We start from the raw sequence: 22,092 nt of genomic DNA, 5'->3' as shown, positions 1-22,092 counted from the left end.
AACTGTCCAGAACATGGAGGGGGTGGGGAGGGAGGGAGGAGAGAGAAACTCTTACAGTATGATCTTCAGGATATATTAAGTTAAAAAAAAATGTAGAGCAGTATATATAGATGTATGTAAATACATCTATAAATAAATATTCACATGTATGTACGTCTGCCCCTGTTTGCATGAGGAAATACTGGAAGGATTAAAAACAAAGTTAATAAAAGATGGTTACCCATGGTGGGCAAGGAGGAACAGGCCAGATGGGAGTGAGACTTCTCAGCGTGTATCTTTTAATATTGTTTTGATCTTTGTAAATGAATTACCTAGTTTTTTAAAAAATAAAATAAGTAAACATGTTTTCAACTTTACCAAAAAATAGAAAATAGATGATTTAGAATTTCTTTTGGGCCCCCAGTAGTATCAACTTTCACTGTGTTAATCTGGTTTTACAAACACAAACCTCCGTATGGCATGCTTCCCAACACCCAACTCTCTTTAAATTGAGTTGCTAATCATTCGAATAATGTCCCTTTTAGCTGATATAACACAAATGTGACAAGCAAGGAATGGGGAGGGCTCCTCTGGGGATACAACTAAGGTGTAAGTTTTCCCAAATTTAGAGTTACTTTTAAACTGTAACGGCAAATAAGCTACCTCTAAATGTAGTATAAACACCTCTTATTTGGTGACAGCCTTTCTTTTGAGAGCCACTCTCCCTTTCTCAGTTGGGTAGGCTGTCTTTTCTCTGGAGGGATCCTCCCTATAATATACTGGTTCAGAACTTTTCTAGATAAAAAAAAAAAGTATATAGAATATTGAAAATTAGTAGCTAAAGAATCATGTCACACTACCACTTTGTATACATGTTCTTAGGAAGAGAACAGAAATATCTATCCTCTGTTCTCTTCCTGACTTTGTTTACTGTTCAGCCCCCTCTTTTTGGAACTACTCACATCATTTCCTTGTGCTGTGGATTCTCTAAGATAGCTATGTTATCAGTGGATGTAATTCATATCTTTAAAATTTGGTAATTAAATCATAACTTAGAATAGTGTAAAAATATTGCATAGTTGACACTTTAATTTTTTTAACTGAAATTTTCACTAGTTTTTAATTCTTTTAATATGACGATTAAATCTGTAAGTTTAAAATTGCTATTTCTTGGGCTTCCCTGGTGGCGCAGTGGTTGAGAGTCCGCCTGCCGATGCAGGGGACACGGGTTCGTGCCCCAGTCCGGGAAGATCCTGCATGCCACGGAGCGGCTGGGCCCGTGAGCCATGGCCGCTGAGCCTGCGCATCCGGAGCCTGTGCTCCGCAACGGGAGAGGCCACAACAGTGAGAGGCCCGCGTACCGCAAAAATAAATAAATAAATAAATAAAAATTGCTATTTCTTTTCAAAGTAATATGTTGTGTTACTTGCCATATCCTTAATTGAAGCCTTCTCAGGTGCTCTCCACCCATAATCCTTATTCATATTTCTATTAAAACACCTACCATTGTACATTATATTTATTTGCATACACATTAATCTCCTCCACTGGACTGTGAGATCCTTAAGAGCAGCGATTATATTCCTTTCTACATCCTACTGGGATGCTCAGTAAATATCGGTTGAAAGAGTGAATGAATCAGAGTTTGAGAAGGATGATTATAGTGTATACTTTGATATTATCTGTAATGTCTCTGTGCAAGAAGCTTGGAGAAAAATGAAAGATGAACTGAAAATAATGATTCAGACTCTTTTGTGGTTTTGAAAAGAATGCACATTTGTATATATATAAAAAAGCAGTGATTTTTCAACCTTTTAAAAACTCATCCCATCTCTTTTGATACACTTAAAGGGAGTCCTATACAGTTTCCCACTAAAAGTAGCCAGGGCTTCTTTGAGAAACAGCTGGTCCCAGGTCTGGGATAAGATGTGTACAAGATGATCTTAGACATCTTGTCATATTAGAAAGCAAGGAAGCTATGAAAGACTAATGGGCTCGTGTCATATGTACACAGGAGCCAACTTGGAGTCATTCCCACTAGGCTGAAGATAGGATATAATGACCACAATCAGTTGACACATATCAAAATGTTAAAGATACAGGAGTTTATAATGATACTGAAAATAAGTGTCACCTTTGGAAGTTGCTAGGGCACCAATTCATTATTCTAAAAGCCAGTAAAGAGAACTTATTTATCCTGCCTCTTCTGTGCAAAGAGTAAGTAAATAGTTAAAGAGATCAAGTTCTATGAGGAAGAATTGCAGCTAATACATGAGAAAGGAATCTTATATTTGGAATATCACCAATAGCACCATTTTGCAACCCCTAATGAGATAAAGTTTCTAAACAGTGATTATCATTGGCTGATAAAAATCATTAGCTGGCGCTTCCCTGGTGGCGCAGTAGTTGAGAGTCCGCCTGCTGATGCAGGGGACATGGGTTCGTGCCCCGGTCCGGGAGGATTCCACATGCCGCAGAGCGGCTGGGCCTGTGAGCCATGGCCGCTGAGCCTGTGCGTCCGGAGCCTGTGCTCCACAACGGGAGAGGCCACAACAGTGAGAGGCCCGCATACCACACACACACACACACACAAAAAAAAAAAAATCATTAGCTGGATCAAGCTGTGACAACATCAGAACCTACCAATCAGCCTTAAGATCACAAAAAGACAGGCAGATATATTATTGTGCCTCCTGTGTGATACACTATGAAATAAAGCCCATACAGGGTCTTGCTAACAATTTGTACATGAACCTGCGCATACCTCTAGTTGTACCTTCTAGTTCACAGTGAAATACAGAAAATATTGATACCACAGGGTGCAATCAGCTAATCCAGATGGGAAATCTGCTGGACAAATGATCATTTTTCAAAAAACAAATGGCTTAGAAAATTTGAGAAAGAGCGGAGGATTAATTATTATTATAAGAAATCTAAGAGGCATATCAACCAAATGAAATATGTGGACCTTGCTTAGATCCCGATTTAAACTAACTAAAAAGATACTTATGAGACAATCAAGGGACTTTAACACTATTTGGATATTATGCGATCTAAAGTGTTGATTATTTTAGGGTATGATAATGGCACTGTGGTTATGTTTTAAGATACATACTGAAATATTTACAGATGGAAATTAAATAATGTCAGGCTTGATCTAGCTTGATGAAGGGAGCAGCTGGGGCTTACACATTTGATGAAGAAAGATTTGCCATATATTGATATTTTAAAAGATGCATGATGCATATAGGAGAGTTTGTCATATTTACTATTTTCATATGTGTTTAAAATTTTCCAAAATAAAATGTTTAATAAAAGGTACGTTTCCTTTTATCCTATTGTAGCCTTGTAAAATCCCTGTAAGTTCTTTTATGTTTTGCTGATAAGAAACTAATGTCTGTAGAGAGTAAAAAACCTAAGGGCACGTGAGTTATGGCATAGCTGGGACTAGGACATATTAAATAATGAGAGATTTTAAAGAATTGAAAGGATTTTTGAGAGCTCAAGAGAATTAGAGAAGAAGACTTTTTAAATGGGAGTATCAGCTTTTAAAAAGGAAGTGTGGGATTGGATTTAGTAGGGAATATACATTTTAATTTGGGAATGTCGGCAAAGGAGATGAGAAGAAGAGGTCTTTGTGAGCTTTGACTTAGGAGGGAGAAGAATTTACTAAGAATAGCAATAAACTTAGCTTGAAGCAAAAAGCATCAGTTAGGTTTGGCAAAAGATAAGGTCTAACTATGATAAGGAGTAATCAATTGATAAAGATTGTGATGAATTTTAAAATTTTCTTTGAAAAACTAGTATATATCAATTCAGAGTTATGTGTAGGATAAAAGGATTTTTATAGCATGAGAGATTTGAAGTGTTCGTTTGGGGAAGAAAAAAAGTCAAACGTTGCTCACTAATCTTTTCTTTCGTATTATCTGGTCAAACTGTGGACTACCATTTCTTAACAAGACTTCGAGATGCCTTTTAGTTCCATTTTCTCTAATAAGATTTTATCTCATGTCAAACCACCTGTAGACATTTTAACTTGGCTATATTCATCCTCTTTATGTCTAAAAGTGTCCCCTTTCTGTCAGGCTCTTTGTCTTCCAGCTGTCTTTGAATTCTCTTTCTCCCTTATAGCCAAATTGTGTTGACTGTTTATTTGTAGTCTTCCATAATTTGTTTCCACCATCAGTCATTATTTCATATCTTCTAACCGATCTTCTTGGCAAAAAGTTTTCCTTTCCTCTTCATCTTAAGTATCAGTGGAGTTCTTTATCTTCCCCAAACACCCTTTGTGTCTTCACTTCTCTGTTCAGTGGCTCTCCCCATTGCCTGTATTAAAGCCCAAACTCTAGTATAACTCATTTTTAACAAGCCCCAATTATTTAACCCCAATCTGCTTTTCTAACAATTTGTTCCACAAAATTTCCAATACAAACCTTTAACTCCAGCCAGATCTGCTCCAGTCACCTTGTTTAGAACATACTCTTCCTTACTATCACATTTATGTCTGTCTTTAGGCATGCCATTCCCTTCACCAGGAATGCCTTTTTTCCTATCCAAGTCCTACATATACTGTGAAACCCATGAGATTATACCTCCCTCATTAACACAGTCCTTTCTGCGGTAGCCTACGGTATTAACTCTCTGTTGAACTTCAATACCACTTATTATTTGACATATATTCATGTTTTAATAATGTTACCTTTTCATAAATCCATGGTTTGTCTTCCTAATTGAGTTGCAAGCTCTTCTAGGGAAAAGTCTGGTTTTATACATCATTTGAGTCTTCCACAGTCTCAAACAGAATGATGTACATATCGTAGGTGTTCAGTAAATATTTTTATGGATAATTTATAAGTAGTTTCTTTTGAGAATTCTTTAGAAACAGTCTAATTGTTTTTTTGTTTTGTTTTGTTTTTCATTTCTCTGGAGTAGAATTATATGATGCTATCTAAAGGCAAAGATGTGATCTCAGTTACTCTGGAGGCTACCTTGATCTTACATATGTATATGTATGTGGCTTGTTTGTTTTTAACACAAGAGGAAGCACATAAGGAATTGTAATGCCTTTGTTATGAATTTTAGAACTTTTTAATTTAAATACCACAAATAATAGTTTTTAAAAGGTCATTGGTTTAAAAGAATTACATAGCACATGAATATGCAAAATATTAATTATACAATATTATATGCTTAAGTTGAATGCTTATATTTTGTTCAAAATTCAAACTGCATTTTTAATTAAGTTGTAATTTTACTATATTTGCATGAATCCATTTTACTATAAAATAACTCCTAAAACAGAATACTGACTTTGTTCACTTTTAGCTATTGCTAGTTAGAGAACTTTTCCATTACATTAGTAGTGAGGATTTTTAATTCAACTATTTGCATAAATACTAGTTCTTCTCAAGTAAAAGAGCTCAAGTGTATCTGTTATAATTGTATTAAATAATCTCTTGTTAATCGTGTAATATTTAAGTAGTGATGAGAGTATATGCATTGGCTTCTGGTTGTTAACACAAGCTGTTTTTATTTCGTCTTATAGAATAATAATAACCTGGATGCCTGCTGTGCAGTTCTCTCTCAGGAGAGTACAAGGTATCTTTACGGTGAAGGAGACTTGAATTTTTCGGATGATTCTGGAATTTCTGGTCTACGCAATCACATGACTTCTCTCAACTTGGACTTGCAGTCACAGAATGTTTACCACCATGGGAGAGAAGGAAATAGAATGAATGGAAGTAGGACTCTAACGCACAGCATTAGTGATGGACAACTTCAAGGTGGTCAGTCCAGTAACGAACTATTTCAGCAGGAGCCACAGACAGCACCAGCTCAAGTTCCTCAAGGCTTTAATGTTTTTGGAATGTCCAGTACATCTGGTGCTTCAAATTCAGCACCACATCTTGGATTTCACTTAGGCAGCAAAGGAACATCTAACCTTTCTCAACAAACTCCAAGATTTAATCCCATTATGGTAACTTTAGCCCCAAATATCCAGACTGGTCGTAATACTCCTACATCTTTGCACATACATGGTGTACCTCCACCTGTACTTAACAGTCCACAGGGAAATTCTATCTATATTAGGCCCTACATTACAACTCCTAGTGGTACAACTCGACAGACACAACAGCATTCTGGCTGGGTATCTCAGTTTAACCCCATGAACCCTCAACAAGTTTATCAACCTTCACAACCTGGTCCCTGGACTACATATCCTGCATCTAATCCTCTGCCACATACCTCAGCCCAGCAGCCAAATCAGCAAGGCCACCAGACCTCTCACGTCTACATGCCCATCAGTTCACCTACTACTCCACAGCCACCAACAATTCATTCGTCTGGTAGCTCACAGTCTTCTGCCCATAGCCAATATAACATTCAGAATATTTCAACAGGACCTCGGAAAAACCAGATTGAAATCAAACTTGAACCCCCGCAAAGAAGCAGTTCTTCGAAACTGCGTTCTTCTGGACCTCGAACCTCCAGCAGTTCCTCTTCGGTCAACAGCCAGACCTTAAACAGAAATCAACCCACTGTTTACATAGCTGCCAGTCCCCCAAATACCGATGAGGTGATGTCCCGTAGTCAACCTAAGGTCTATATTTCAGCTAATGCCACCACAGGAGATGAGCAGGTCATGCGGAATCAGCCCACTCTCTTCATATCCACAAACTCTGGAGCATCTGCTGCCTCCAGGAACATGTCCGGGCAAGTGAGCATGGGGCCTGCCTTTATTCATCACCACCCTCCCAAAAGTCGAGCAATAGGCAATAACTCTGCAACTTCTCCTCGAGTGGTGGTCACTCAACCCAATACAAAATATACTTTCAAAATTACCGTTTCTCCCAATAAACCCCCTGCAGTTTCACCAGGGGTGGTGTCCCCTACCTTTGAACTTACAAATCTGCTGAACCATCCTGATCATTATGTAGAAACAGAGAATATTCAGCACCTCACGGACCCTGCTTTAGCACATGTGGATAGAATAAGTGAAGCACGGAAGTTGAGTATGGGATCTGATGATGCTGCCTACACACAAGGTAATAATAATATTGGCAATGGGATCATTTTCCATTCTGGGCTTAATTGGTGTACATTTGATTTCACTGCAGAAGTGGATATCACCATTATTTTATCTTTTAAATGTTGCCTGAAATAATACTATCTTAAGAACCTTTGAGAGTGTTCATATAAATTTTGAATATCAGTTTTATCTTATAACTTGAAGCTTGAATGGTAGCCTTATCAGATCTTCAGAATAATCAACTCTTGATTTGTCTGTTTTCTTAACGTTTATAAAACTTTCTTTTCAGTAACTCTGTCACCTGTAGTGATGCAGATTTTCCCCTTAAATTTTCTTCAAATAAAAATTCATAAAAACATTTTAATAAGAGATTAGTGAACTAATATAGTAAATCTGCCTTCTTTGACCAGAAGAATTCTCTGTTCTTCATTTTTCTAATACAACATTACTTGTCTTATTTTATAACAAAATTTAAATTGCTGTGAATTCTTGAATAACTCAAAGAGAAATTTGAATCCTGTTCCTGGTACTTATTTCTTTCAGTCTCCCTTAAACATCAGTTAGTGCAACCTTTCTCTTTGTTCGGAATTGTGAATGAAAACATTAGTTTTAAATCTATCTCACTTGATTGTCCTTTTCTGGAACAGGCTAGTTAATATTGGTGTAATACTAAATTATATCTATATTAATTCAATTAGAGATAATTTCTATCATATCACATTTTATCTGACCCCTTAAGTTATTTAATCTTCCGTAGGAAACTGTTAAATTCATTCAGATAAAAAAGGAGAGGATGTTTGTCTTGACTATTGACTCAGGTTTTGTAAATTAGCTGGAGTCCTTTAGAGTAAGGATGTATCTCAGTCATCCTTATATCGCCAATGAATTGTTCCAAGTATTATAGATTGGAAAATACTGTATCACCCCCATGCAGCATGTAGCCTCCTACTACTATTAGTACCACTTGTCGTTTTTAGAATTTCTAAAAGTAGTGATTTTACTGCTGAGTTTCTTAGAGGAGGCTGATTGTTTTGGTTTATTTTATGTTTTAAACAATTATATTCTAGTGATTCACAACCCAAGCTAGGCTGTGGTGCTTTCAAGTTCTGTAATCACCTACGAAGCTTTCAAAACATAAAAATGCCCAGATTCAGTCCACACTTGCTCAATTAGAGCTTCTTAATGGTGAAGCCTGGGTGCACGTGTACATGGGTGCCCATGTGTGTTTTAAAGCTCCATGGGTGATTCTGATTTCACTAGAAATTGTGCTGAGACTTTATTTTCCATATATCTGTGACTAAACTGGAACCATTTTTGTTTAGTTTTGGCAGTAAATTATTTTTAATATAACAGTATTTTTTTCCACTGATACTTAATTCCTGTTCTTCCCTCAAAGTCCTTTCTTCTCCTCTCCTTCCAACAAAATAGTAGATTTCCTGTGTTTGGATAGTTACTGATTCTTAAATGGAGAGTAATTTTTTTCTTCCAGTTTTATTGATATACAATTGACATATAGCATTGTATAAGCTTAAGGTGTACAACATAATAATTTGATTTACATATGTACATCATGAAATGATTACCACAGTAGGTTTACTGAACATCCATCATCTCATATAGATACAATATTAAAGAAATAGATTTTTAAAATGTTTTCCTTCTGACTGAGAACTCTTAGGATTTATTCTCTTTTTTAAAATTTTTTTTTTAATATTTATTTTTTTGGCTGCATCGTGTCTTAGTTGCGGCACACGAGATCTTTCTTTGTGGCGCCTGGGCTCTTTGTTGCAGCGTGCAGGCTTCTCTCTAGTTGTGGCCGGCAGGCTCCATACCGCACAGGCTTAGTAGTTATAGCAGGTGAGCTCAGTAGTTGTGGTGCGCAGGCTCCAGAGCGCGTGGGCTCTGTAGTTAAGGCACGTGGGCTTAGTGGCCCCACGGCATGTGGGATCCTAGTTCCCCGATCAGGGATCGAACCCACATCCCCTGCATTGTAAGGCGGATTCTTAACCACTGGAACACCAGGGAAGTCCCTCTTAGGATTTGTTCCTAACAGCTTTCATTTACAACGTACAACAGTGTTAATTATCTTTACTGTGTTGTGCATTACATCCCTAGTATTTATTTATCTTATAACTAGAAGTTTGTACCTTTTGACTGCTTTCATCTAATTCCGCCCCCCCCCCACCTCTGATAGCCACAAATCTGATGTCTCTTTGTTTGTTTTTGAAGTATAATTGACCTACAACACTGTGTTAGTTCCTGGTACACATCATAGTGACTCAATATTTCTGTACATTTCAAAGTGATCACGATGATTAGTTGTCATCTGTCACCATACAAAAATATTACATAATTATTGACTATATTCCCCATGCTGTACATTTTATGCTTGTGACTCAGAATTTCATAACCAAAAGTTTATACCTCTTAATCTCCCTCACCTGTGTCTCTCCTCCTCCCACCACCACCCCCAGAGAGTAATTTATTTTATGAAGATAACTTGATAAGGGGAATTTTTGTTTAAAGTAGATGTGAGATATTTGTATACTAACTGGAGTGTGAAAATAAAGTATTGCTTAAATGTGCTAACTCCAACTTCTCTCCCATTCTCTCTCAAGTCTTCTCTAGTCAGGATTTTTCCCACTGCAGTCAGCCACAACTGCTCCTGTCAAGGTCATCAGTGACAGCATCGTTACTAAACCCAGTGGTCTTTCAGCCCTTGTCTTCCTTGATCTGTATCAGTAGCGTTTGCCGCTGTCAAGCACCTTCTTCTCTGTGAAACATTTTGTTCATTTGACTTACTATAGGATAATACACTAGGATTCCACCTCTCCTTTTATTCTTTGGTGGTTCTCCCTCATCTCTCTGACCTTTCACTTCTTTGTTCTTCCACTTCTTTGTTCAAAGAAGTGAGATCAAAGCCTCAGAGTTCAATCCTTGGGCCTTCTCTCTTTTCTGTCCTTACCATTCCCTAGATGATCTCAGCCAGCCTCATAACTTTAAATATTATTCTATGCTAATAGCTCCCAAATTTGTAACTCTAACCTGGACTTATTTCCTGAATTTCAAGCAGTTTAATTAACTGCCTACTTAACATCTCCATTTGAATGTTTACTAGGCATCCCAAGTTTACTCTGTCTGAAACAGCTTCTGACATTGCCCCGAACTTACTCTTCCTATCTCCATTAATGGCAGCTTAATCAGGCCAGAAACTTCAGAAATACCACTGACTCCTTCCTTCTTTCATATTTCACATCTAATTTGACGATAAATCCTGTCAACTCTAACCTTCAAAGTATATCAAGAATTCTTTTTTCTTACCACCCCCGTTCATTGTCACCACTCTGGCCTGAGCTACTGTCATCTCTTAGATGAATTATTGCAGTAGCCTACCTGCTTTCACCCTTGCCTACTTATGGTCTTGTTTTAACTCAGCATCCACTGGGATACAGTTTTAAAACATAAGTCAGATCATATGACTCCTCTGCACATGATCACTACCTATTTCATTCAGCCATCCACTGCCTCTCCCCCATCTCTTTTCCTTTTAGTTACCACCTCACTCACTCTGTTCCAGCCCTGCTGGCCTTCATGCTACTATTCTTTAAACATAGAAGGCATACCTTAGGGCCTTTGAACTTGCTATTCCCTCTGTCTGAAATTCTCTTCTCCCTGACTCCACAGTTAACTCCCTCACTCCCTTCAAGTCTTTACTCAGAAGTCTACCTTTTCAATGAGACTATCCCTGATCTCCCTATCTGAATCCACCCCCCAGCATTTCCTGTCTCTCCATCATTGCTTATATTTGCTCAACGGGGAAATGAATAATCTAATATTAAGATATATAACAGCTAATACCTGCTGAAAGCTTATAATGTGCTAGGCATTGTTCTGAAAGCCCATTTATTTCTCACAACCAACTATAAAATAGGCACTAGTAGTATTCCTGTTTTCAGCTTAAAATACTTAGGAACAGATAGGTTAAATACCTAGCCAAAGGACAGGTAGCAGCGTCAGGACTCTCACGTAGGCAGTTAACAGAGCCCATGGCACTGTCTTTCCAGATTTTCAAAATAAACCCTCTGGAAAGATGCTTCAGGTTTATCTTGTACCTTCATATAACCCCTGGTGCACCACTGTAGGGGCTGTGTATGCCTCAGTTTGAGAAGCATGGAACTAGAAGATCACTCAATAAAAATAAATAAAAACAGGCAGCTATCACAAAAGAAATCACAATATAGATAATATATAGCTATAATTTGAAATAACTTGAAACAATAAAGTAATAACCTTGGTAGATGTAGGAAGCACCTTTTTATTTTTTTCTTTTATTTTTGGCCGCACTGCGTGGCATGCGGGATCTTAGTTTCCCGACCAGGGATCGAACCCATGCCCCCTGCCGTGGAAGCAGGGTCTTAACCACTGGACCACCAGGGAAGTCCCGGAAGACCTTATAAAGACACCTGAAGGTAAAAAAAGCTTTGCTAATGAATAAGGGATCTGTTTTGAGAGCTCAAAGCCTACAAAAAAAAAACAGGTTTCCCCAGAATGGGCCACTCAAATTATTTCTCTTTACTGAACAACCTCCAAACAGCTATAACAACCATGATCACTTTTTTTAAGCGTACCTACCTATGTAAGGAATTTCCTAACATTCGTATGGCTGTGTACCCTTGTGTTATCTGCATGTGCACACGGTACTGGGGTGGGTGCTGTTCTGCAACCTCTTATCTCATTTCCTTCTGTTTAACGTGGAACTGGTGTTGACCAAGATTTCTGTATCATCCAGTGTCAAAATCTTGATCTAGTGTTTCATTGACTTGGTTCTAGTCAAATCAAAGGACTGTTCTTTCCAGCAAAATGCATCTCTTGCGATGTTAACTTATACATGTGTAATGCTTTACAGTTTACACAGCACTAAATGAGGTGACCCAAATAATACTGATATTTAAGTAAGGATCTTTTCTGAACTCTAATTTGTGTGGTGTGGGTAATAAAGAGAAAAGAAATATCCCTGCCTCCTGCAGTGAAATTGGTCTTTCTAAAGCTCCTGAATCATACTGTTTCAGAGTAGAAGAGCAAGTTAAGCCAGGTACTAGAATCATGGGAAAATATTTTTCTCAAATTGAGGCGAGAACATGCCTAAATAAATGTGGTAAACAAAACGCATTATTTTTCATTTATTTATCATTTAACATTTGAAATATAAATATACTACAATAACAATTTCAAAAATGAGAATTTCTTTTTAAAGATCTATTGTTTCATACGCCCTCTGCTATAGAATGAAAAAAGAGGACAGTTAATGAAACTTCTTTCGGGACCCTGCTCATCTCAGCACCAAGTCTATCACCATCACCCCCTGTAAAGGAAGTAAATTATACTTTAGTCCTTAATCATTCACTGTCTTCTGAGACTTTCTGGTGTCCTCCCCCCATTCATAGAAGTTTGCTTTTTGTAACACTGGAAACTTCTGTAGGTGTGGAGAACAAATGCTCCACTCATTCAAACCAGTTTTCATGGTAGGGGATTGGGGGCAGTGGCCTGTGGTCTGTGTTTTGTTACAGTTGCCAGAGGCTCTTACCAAACTAACATTGCTGCCAAAAATGATTTCATCTTCTCCATTATCGCTACAGAAAGCATCTATGGCATTGATCTAGCTAAAGTAATAAGCATTTTTAATGATACTTTAATACTTTTTCTTCCAGTTATATTTATGGTCCCATTACATTGTCAAACAGCAACTATGACTTTAAACCTAAAATAGAAATACAAATAAGAAAATGTATGAGAGGAAATTAGCTTCTTGGACTTTCACATTCCTTGTCTTTTTTTTTCTGTACGCGGGCCTGTCACTGTTGTGGCCTCTCCCGTTGCGGAGCACAGGCTCCGGAAGCGCAGGCTCAGCGGCCATGGCTCACGGGCCCAGCCTCTCCGCGGCATGTGGGATCTTCGCGGACTGGGGCACAAACGCGTGTCCCCTGCATCAGCAGGCGGACTCTCAACCACTGCGCCACCAGGGAAGCCCCTCCTTGTCATTTTTTTCAGCAGTACTTCCCTCCAAATCACAACACCTTTCTATTTAATGAGATTTAATAAAAATGCTAATCATGACAAAACTTGAGGGGGCTAGATATTCTTTTCAAAAGGAACTAGAAATTAATTTAAATTTTAAAATTTGCACTTTGACTCTGATTCACCTGCTGATTGGAAATGCCTTTTTTCGAACGTTGACTCACTATGTTGACATTGAGGTCACATTAAATTAACTCAGTAGTTAAGCTTGACTTCAAACCACTTAAAGAATTTTTTTCCTTTCGAATCTGGCCTACTTCTCGTAGGTTCTTCCTGGTCTTAAGACTACTTACCTTTTTAATTTGGAATAAATCTCAAGGCTGGAAGAGACTTGTTTCATCTAGAACTCTGCAACAAACGTTATCCAGTCCACTTACCCATCCAGCAGTTGGTCCTGCAGGACCCCTGTCAAGCGTAAACCCATTGTGTACTGCATGCTTTCTGAGGGAGAAATTGCCTCCTAAGGCAGTACATTCCATTTCTGAAGAGTTCTGCCTACTAGCAAGTTATTTCCTATGTTAAACTGAATTTTCTACAAGTATTAATGAAAATAACATATCCATATGGTAAAAGAAATTTAACCCAAAAAAGGGAAGATACAATAAAAATGTCTCCTTTTGACCCCTGACCTGTCCCTTCCCCCAGCCATCCCACTGTTTAATTATCAGAGGTAATCTCCATTAGCAGTTCTTGATCCTCCTTCCCTTTATAATTACTCTCTCTCTCTGTCTCACACACTTTTTTTTAATGGGAATGCAATATATATGTATATGGGTATACATAAATACATATATGTGGCATTATATAATATGTACATACTCCACAGTATGTATAACATAAACATACTCTTTGGGGATATATTATATACATTTTTTGTTTAACATCTTAAGATCATTTTATTTTATCATGTACGAATATTTCATTCTTTTAATTTACTTTTAAAAAGTCTTAGTCATTATTTTAACATTTATTGAGATAAAGTTCATCAGTCATTTACAGTGTTACAAGTCAGTGATTTTTAGTATAGTCACATGTGTGTAACCATCACCACAACCAATATTAGAACATTTTCATCACTTCAAAAAGAAGCTCTGTACCCTTTATCTATCACCTCCTATCCCATCACCTCCACCCTCAGCCCTAAGTAGTCACTAATCTACTTTCTGTCGCCGTAGACTTACATATTCTGGACATTTCATATAAGAGGAACTACATAATATGTAGTCTTTTGTGACTAGCTTTTTTCACCTAGCATAATGTTTTAAAAGCTCATCCACCTTGTAACACGTGTTAGGACTTCATTCCTTTTGATGGCCCATTATGCCATTGTATAGATATACTGCATTTTGTTTATTCATTCATCAGTTCATGGACATTTAGGTGGTTTCCAGCTTTTGCCTATTGTGAACAATGCTGCTGTGAACATCTGTGTACAAGTTTTTGTGTGGACATATGTATACACATATGTGTAGGTATACACATAAGAGTAGAATTGTTGGGTCCTGTGGTAGCTCTGTGTTTAGCCATTTGAGGAATGAACTGTTTTCCACAGTGGCTGCACCATTTTGCATTCCCACCAACAATGTGCGAGAGTTTTGATTTCTCCACATCCTTCACCACAGTTGCTTTTTTCTTTGATTCTTGCCATCCTAGTGGCTGTAAAGTGGTATCTCATTGTGGTTTTGATTTACATTTCTCTGATGGCTAATGATGTCAAGGATCATTTCATGTACTCACTGGCCATTTGTATATTTTCTTTGGAGAAATGCCTGTTTATTTCCTTTGCCTATTCTTTAATTGGGTTATTTGTTTTTATTAGTGAGTTGTATGAGTTCTCTGTATATTCTAGATATAAGTCCCTTATATGATATGCAACTATTTTCTCCCATTCTGTGAGTTATCCTGTCACTTTGATAGTGTCCCTGAAGCACAAGTTTTTAATTTTGCTGAAGCCCAAGTTATCTTTTTCCTTTCATTATTTATATTTTTGCTGTCATATCTAAGAATCATTTGCCACATCCAGGGTCATCAGGATTTACCCCTGTGTTTTCTCCTGAGAGTTTTATTGTTTTAGAGCTTAAATTTTGGTCTTTCATCTATTTTGAGTTAATTTCTGTGTAATGGTATGAGATAAGGGTCCAGTTTCATTCCTGTGCATGTGGCAGTCCAGATGTCCCATCACCATTTGGGCTGTTGTGTTGTTGCTGCAGAGTTCTCTCCTGTACCATAGGTGGCCTTTTCTTTTTCTTTTCTATACTGGAGTAGAGTTGATTAACAATGTTGTGTTAGTTTCAGGTGCACAGCAAAGTGACTCAGCTATAGGTATACTTGTATCTACTCTTTTTCAAATTCTTTTCCTGTTTAGGTTGTTACAGAATATTGAACAGAGTTCCCTGTGCTATACAGTTGGTCCTTGTTGGTTCTCTATTTTAAATATAGCAGTCCAGCACCATTTGTTGAAAAGACTCTTCTTTTCCCATTGAATGGTCTTGGGACCTTTGTAGAAAATGAGTTGACCGTAAACACATGGGTTTATTTCTGGACTTTCAGGGGTTTTTTTATTATCTGTATGTCTATCCTTATGCCATTACTACACTGATTATTGTTACTTTGTAGTAAGTTTTGAAATTGGGGCAGGTAAATTCTACTTTGTTCTGTTTTTAGATTGGCTCTTTGAGGTCTCCTGCTATTCCATATATAATTTAGAATCAGCTTGTCACCTTCTACAAAGAAGTCAGCTAGGATTCTATAGGGATTACACCAAAACATTTTTCTAAATATACTTGATTTTTTTTTTAAATGCAAACAGACCAAAAAGGGTTTATGATGGAAAGTTCCCCTCCCCGGAGACAACCAGTAGCTGGTCACAAACAGTTCATTTTGTGTTCTTCTAGAAATTGAAATTGTATATGAAGCATATGTATATTTATACCTTTTTTATACAAATGAAGCATAGTATTTTACTCTCCGTCTTTATCAGTGTTTTTGTTTTTATCTCTTTGAGAGTATTGCATGTCAGGCATTGCAGATCTGCTTCTTTTAAAAATGACTGCATAGGGCTTCCCTAGTGGCGCAGTGGTTGAGAGTCCGCCTGCCGATGCAGAGGACACGGGTTCGTGCCCCGGTCCGGGAAGATCCCACATGCCGCAGAGCGGCTGGGCCCGTGAGCCATGGCTGCTGAGCCTGTGCGTCCAGAGCCTGTCTTCCGCAACGGGAGAGACCACAACAGTGAGGGGCCCACGTACCCCCCCAAAAAAAAAAGACGACAACGACTGCATAGTATTTTGTACCATGATCTCTAATCAGTCCTTTTTTGACAGATCTTAGGGTCTTGTTTTTACAAACTGCTGCAGTAAAAATTTTGTGCATACAAATTTTGCCTACACCCAAGTATGTTGGCAGAAGAGATTCCCAGGAGTGGAAAACTGCTGTGTCAAAGGATATGTGCATTTTTAATCTTGATAGATGTATCATTTAGGCTTGGTTATGCTGCTGTAAGAAACTGTCTTTAAACAACAAAGGTTTATTTCTAGTTCACTTGCCAATTAGATTAGCTGGTGGGCCCTTCTACATCATCCTCACTTAGGTACCCAGGTTAAGGGAAGCTCCATCTCTGTGCTTCCGTGATTGTTCAGGCAAGGCAAAGGACATACAGCAAATCAGCTCTGACTCCTTAAGCTTCTGCTCCGACACTTGTTACTCTTTAGAAAAAACAAGTCCACATAGCCACCCCTAATTCAGAGAGAATGGAGAGGCGCCGTTCTACCACATACCTGGAAAGCAGAGAGGCAGAAATATTTGGTGAAGGACACTGATGACCGCCTCAGTGCATGTTGCCAGTTTTAATTTTGAGACTCTCTCTAAAGAGATTCTACCAGTTTATACTCCTATATTTATACATGGGGAACATTTTTAGTAATATTTATAAGAATGTCCTTTTCTTCTTTCTCCCACCCATCACTATGTAGGTGATTGAAAAAAATACATCTTTGTCTGTCTGATAGGTAAAAATATATTGTTTTGGTGTTTTTAAATTTGCATCTTTGAATATGAGTGAGGTTGAGCATCTTTTCATGTATTAATTTTTAAACCATTTGTATTTCTTATTTTGTGAACTTGCTTGTTTTGTGCCTAGTCTGTTTTTTCTAATATGTTGTTACTTTTAACTTGGTCAATAAATTTTTTTGTTGTTTTATAAATTTTTTTATTTTTGTACATTCAAACTTTTTAATCTTTTTTTCCTCTGGCTTCTGTTTATGTTTAGAAAGCCCTTCTCCACTCCAAGATTTTGAGAGAAAAGAACAAAAATCTTGTGTGTATCTCCTCTTTAGTTATAGTGATACTCCTTGAAATCATATTGAACTGGCCTTATTTCTCTTTCATATGGCATCCCTTCAAAAACTTGAAAATAACTACCATATCCCCTTTTAAAGTATAAATCTTTCTAAGCTATAAACATTCCCAATTCCTATTATGGTTCATCCAGTTGTATTTCTTTGAGGCTCTTTAGGTGTCTGTAGGCCCCAGTTTTCTTTTTCTCTAAAACAAAGCTTTTAGACAGTATCTGTATCATAATGCTGTAAGAGTGCATGCAGCATCTTAATTATATGCAAATAAATGACAACAAAGTTGTCTAGCAGGGGTCCCATACTCATCTATTATTAATACTAATATATAAGTAATTTAAATTTCTTAAAAATAATTACAGAGGTTAAGCATTATTTTCATGGTTTTGTTGTAAAATGTGTTGCCCAGATTACAGGCCCAGTTGCAACACTGTTGCAAGATCTGATTTCAAGCTGTCCTTAAAAGTGGCAAAATAGATTAAAACATCAGCATGCTTTATTTTAAAGAGTAATTGCCGTCTCTGAATCTTGTGACTCAATCACCAAATAAGTGATTGTAATTATACAGTGGCATATAAAACATCTAAATATCCCTGCTGTCCGCAGTTACAGTCCAGAGAAATCTTGATTTATTTTAGAAGGTGACATTGTGCCTTTTGGGGTACAATGACTTAGGCCACATGGTACCACACTTGGGCATTTAAAATTGCCCTAACAGACAAAAATTTTAAAGACAGTAGAAATAAGTGTCTTATGTTTCCAGTGATAAAGTTTATCTCCTTCACTCTCTCTCTTTTTTTTAAATAAGCCTAAAATCTTTGTATCCATAAATGCCTGGTACGTTTTCCAATGGCAAAGGCATCTTTTTTTTAATATGCCCATCCAATTCTCTTATTTTTTTTTTTTTAACTTCTGGAGAAATTAGATGTCATTTACATTTATAGAATGCCTAAAATTAGTAAAGCTAGCGCTGTCTGAAACTTCAGGTGAGTTTTTCTATTTACAAATAAAGTTGAGTAATTAATTGTCTCCATTGTTTATTGGAAGCTGGCCAAAGTTCGGTAAAGACTACGTTTTCCGAGATTGCTGTGTGAAATATCTAGTATGCCTATAGAAGCGGTTTTAAGAGCCTTAGTATGTATTTTAAGTAACTAATTGTCAGTTATTTTAACAACCACCAGGAGGCGTTGCATGCCTAAATTACCTTTATTCATTAAAATTTAATTTTGACTGAAAGAAGATTTAAAACATACTGAGTATTTTTTCTCTACCTGTTATTCCTCCTCCTTTTTTGTCTATTTAAAAGGACAAGGTAGATAGTTAAGTTTGGAAAACTGAAGAAATTGTTGTATGATTGAAATGTTAAATATAACCCTTATTTCCTTAGTAGAACTGGCATATAAAAGAGCCGTCTTTCTGCAGTGTGAGCAACCTAAAAAAGTCTTGCCATATTTTAAAATTATTAAAATTTTGCTAAGTAAAACGTATTAGAAGTACACATTCAAGGAGACTTTAAAATAAATGTCCAATTTTTGTTTTAACAGTATTTCCTAGACATTTCTATTTCATTTTACTATCCATTAAAAGTCAAATTATTGTTGTTATTTTACATTTAATAGGTATTTATCAAGTGCCTACAATGTTCAGGGTTAAAAATAGATACAAGATGATACAAAAATGTTTACCCTCAAGGAGATTGCAGTTTGAGAAATGTACTTTATCATGAAAAATCTAAAATGCTGAATTTTTCCAAGTGAAAAATGAAATGAACTCATCTAACAAAAAAAGATTCCCCTTTAGTGTGAAATGATTTATAAATACGAAGTAATAATATGTAAGCTCTTGATGTAGTTTATTCCCTTTGTTTCCTTCCTTCACACTTCACTCATGGTAGTAATTTACTTAATGCCCTTTGAACTAGTACAAAAAGTAATTTCAGTTCCATTACGATTTAAATAATTTAGGATTCCAGAATAGGGAAAATTAATGTGATTTGGCTGAATAATTAAAATATTATTACAATGCAAATATTACAAATGAAGCTGCAGCATAGTCTTTACCTGTGCCTTATTATGGTTTAACTACTTGTATATAATTGGATATTATTTTAATTTTATCAAGGTATACATATATATATGTATATATATATGTATATATATATATACACACACACACATATATTCTATGTATAACTACTCTATATAGACCACAGTAATGTATCTACGTATAGGTCTTTTTTTTTTTAATCGTCCATTTTTCTACATTCATTGGACCTTCAGTTTGAAGACTAGCGTCTCCCTTCAGACCAGGAAATCTCCTGATTTCCAGTTTCTTATTGCCTCTTTCCAGAACTTATTTTAATCAGCTATTTAACGTCCTGGACCAATTTTCTATTTATTTCTCATTGTCATATTCTCAGTATATCCCACTTCCTTGTCCTTCTGTTTTGTAGTTGAGATTTCCTTAAATTTTCTGTCAGTCCATGTATGAAATGTTCATTTCAGCAGTAATGTTTTTAATTTCTAAGAGCTAGTTCTCCGATTCCTTTTTCATAGCAGATTGCTGTTTTATGGATGCTCATTGTCTGAACTCTCTTAATGGTGTTCATTAGAAGTTGAGTTCTCTCATCTCCCTATTCAGTTATATTCACTTAGTCTGGGTTTAGTCTATCTCTTTATCTAGGTCTTTCACATGTCAGATGTTACTCAAATGTGTGGTGATCCTTGGCTATTGCTTCATATTTGAGAATGAAGGACTATGAGGGCTAAAAGCCCTGGGTAAGCAAGTGAGACTCGTCACTTGGCAGACTTTGCTTTGTGAGGAATAAGTGAAGAGCCTTCTGCAAGAGAACACTCCACTATCACCACCTAGCATTCTTTGTGTATGGGAACCAGCTTGAGAAATGTGTGTTTGAAGGAGCCTTAAGAATAAGCATACAGCTACCTGCCCTTCCACAGGATGGGGAGAGATCAGCTGTTCCATAGAGACATCCAATTAACCCCCTTTTCTGGCCCACTCCTCACTTCTGCCTTCTGTTGTTACCTTCATTCTCCAAAGTCTGGAGCCTCTTTAGGTTTCTGCAGGCAAGTTAGCTGCCTCTTTGCAGTACAGTACTTGTCTATGAGACTGTAGCTTTCTCCTCCATAAACCTATGCCACTTCATCTACTTTCATTCTCCAGAAACTTGTTGAAATTTCTCGTCCATTTATTGCCTTCTTCCTGTTTTTTATCATTGTTGGATTCTATCAGTTTTATTCCTCTGTCATTTTCATGGGGTTTCAGGAGGCAGAAGATTATGTAAATGCAATGCTCAATCATCTTTAAATGGAAGTCCTCTCTAATATAATTGATTCTTCGTATTTAATTGTTATAACTCCTTACTTTGAGGTTCTCTCCCTGCCCTCGTGGTATGAATTTTGACCACTCAGAGTGTAATATAGGTTGGGTTTCAATTTCTCAGAAAATCTGTTCTTATCCCCTCTCCATATATAATATTAAATAATATAACAAATGTATATCTTATTTTCTAATTCAGCATACATATGAATTATCACATATCATTAGAACCACTAAGTAAATGTGTTTTAGAAGAGTAGCCCCCGCTCGCGGCTACTAGAGAAAGCCTGTGCGCAGCAGTGAAGACCCAGTGCAGCCAAAAATAAAATAAATAAATAAATGTATTTTTTAAAAGTTGTGGGGTTTTTTTTTGTACATATTTAGGAAAAAACTTTTAGGGAGAAAATCTCCATTACTTTTAAGAAATACTGCTTTTAAGTAATCATTAATTTGAACAAATGTCTAATGCCACTTGAGACATGTTGGTAGGTGGTTAGGGTTTAGAAACGAAGGAAAGTGTATTACGTACTCCTAGTTCTCCTTTGCCTTGCCCTTCATTCCCACTTCATGCCTCCGTCTTTCTCCTCTTATTATCCCACTAAAAATTAACAGCCCACTCCTCATCTTTTTTAAGAGAATAAAATAAACCCTAATGCAGAATTCTTATATTTTGGAAATAGAGGGATAAAAGTCTGCAATTCAAATAAAATAAACCAAATTAATAAAAGCCTGACAGAACAAGCTTGGGGTAGGTATGGATGTACAGAGACATGGAGAGTTTTCTACCAGGAACATGTGTACCTCCAAAAACACTGCCCTGTGTTCTTAGAATATATATTAAAATGGGGGAGAGGGTAGCAAGAATCAGTCATGGTTTTTAAAACTTGAAACATAATGCCCTAATACTCTTTTCTTCCAATAAGTAAGAAAGAAGAATTACAGAGGAAATACCTGTGGATTATATTAGTGTCAAATTTTTGTTGGGAAAAATTATGTATTGTTTAAAGTTAATTTTAAAGTACTTGAGCCTTACTAGCCTCCCGCACCTCACACCCTAATTCTGATTCTAGAATACACTACCAGATTGAATGGCCTGAATGTATATAGCCTTTTCCTTATTTTTTAGATTCATGGAAATTTGAGTTTGATTGATGATGACTGTTTAGCATTAATCTAATCTGTTTAATCGACTTGACTTTTTCATTTTTAGAGGTTATTTATTGTATTTTCCAAAATCTGCCTGTTTTCTCATGGTAGAATCATCCCAAGCTGCCTTTTAATAGAAGTGTATTCAGGTATCTTCACTACCAGTCCAGTGTCCTAAGA

At 36.8% G+C, this 22,092-nt stretch overlaps 1 protein-coding gene across 4 annotated transcripts in view; it reads left to right on the top strand.

Moving 5' to 3' along the window:
• Positions 1-22,092, top strand: part of TAB2 (TGF-beta activated kinase 1 (MAP3K7) binding protein 2) — an 86,569-nt gene that overhangs the window by 50,323 nt on the left and 14,154 nt on the right. For all 4 annotated transcript variants that reach the window (XM_060167922.1, XM_060167921.1, XM_060167924.1 and 1 more), the window contains one exon: positions 5,525-7,025. In XM_060167922.1, the coding sequence (XP_060023905.1) occupies positions 5,525-7,025 (1,501 nt within the window). The remainder of the gene's footprint in view (positions 1-5,524; positions 7,026-22,092) is intronic.

Source organism: Lagenorhynchus albirostris, chromosome 12, assembly GCF_949774975.1.
Source record: "Lagenorhynchus albirostris chromosome 12, mLagAlb1.1, whole genome shotgun sequence".
NCBI classification, from domain to species: domain Eukaryota; kingdom Metazoa; phylum Chordata; class Mammalia; order Artiodactyla; family Delphinidae; genus Lagenorhynchus; species Lagenorhynchus albirostris.
This window is presented reverse-complemented; position numbering and strand designations above follow the sequence as displayed.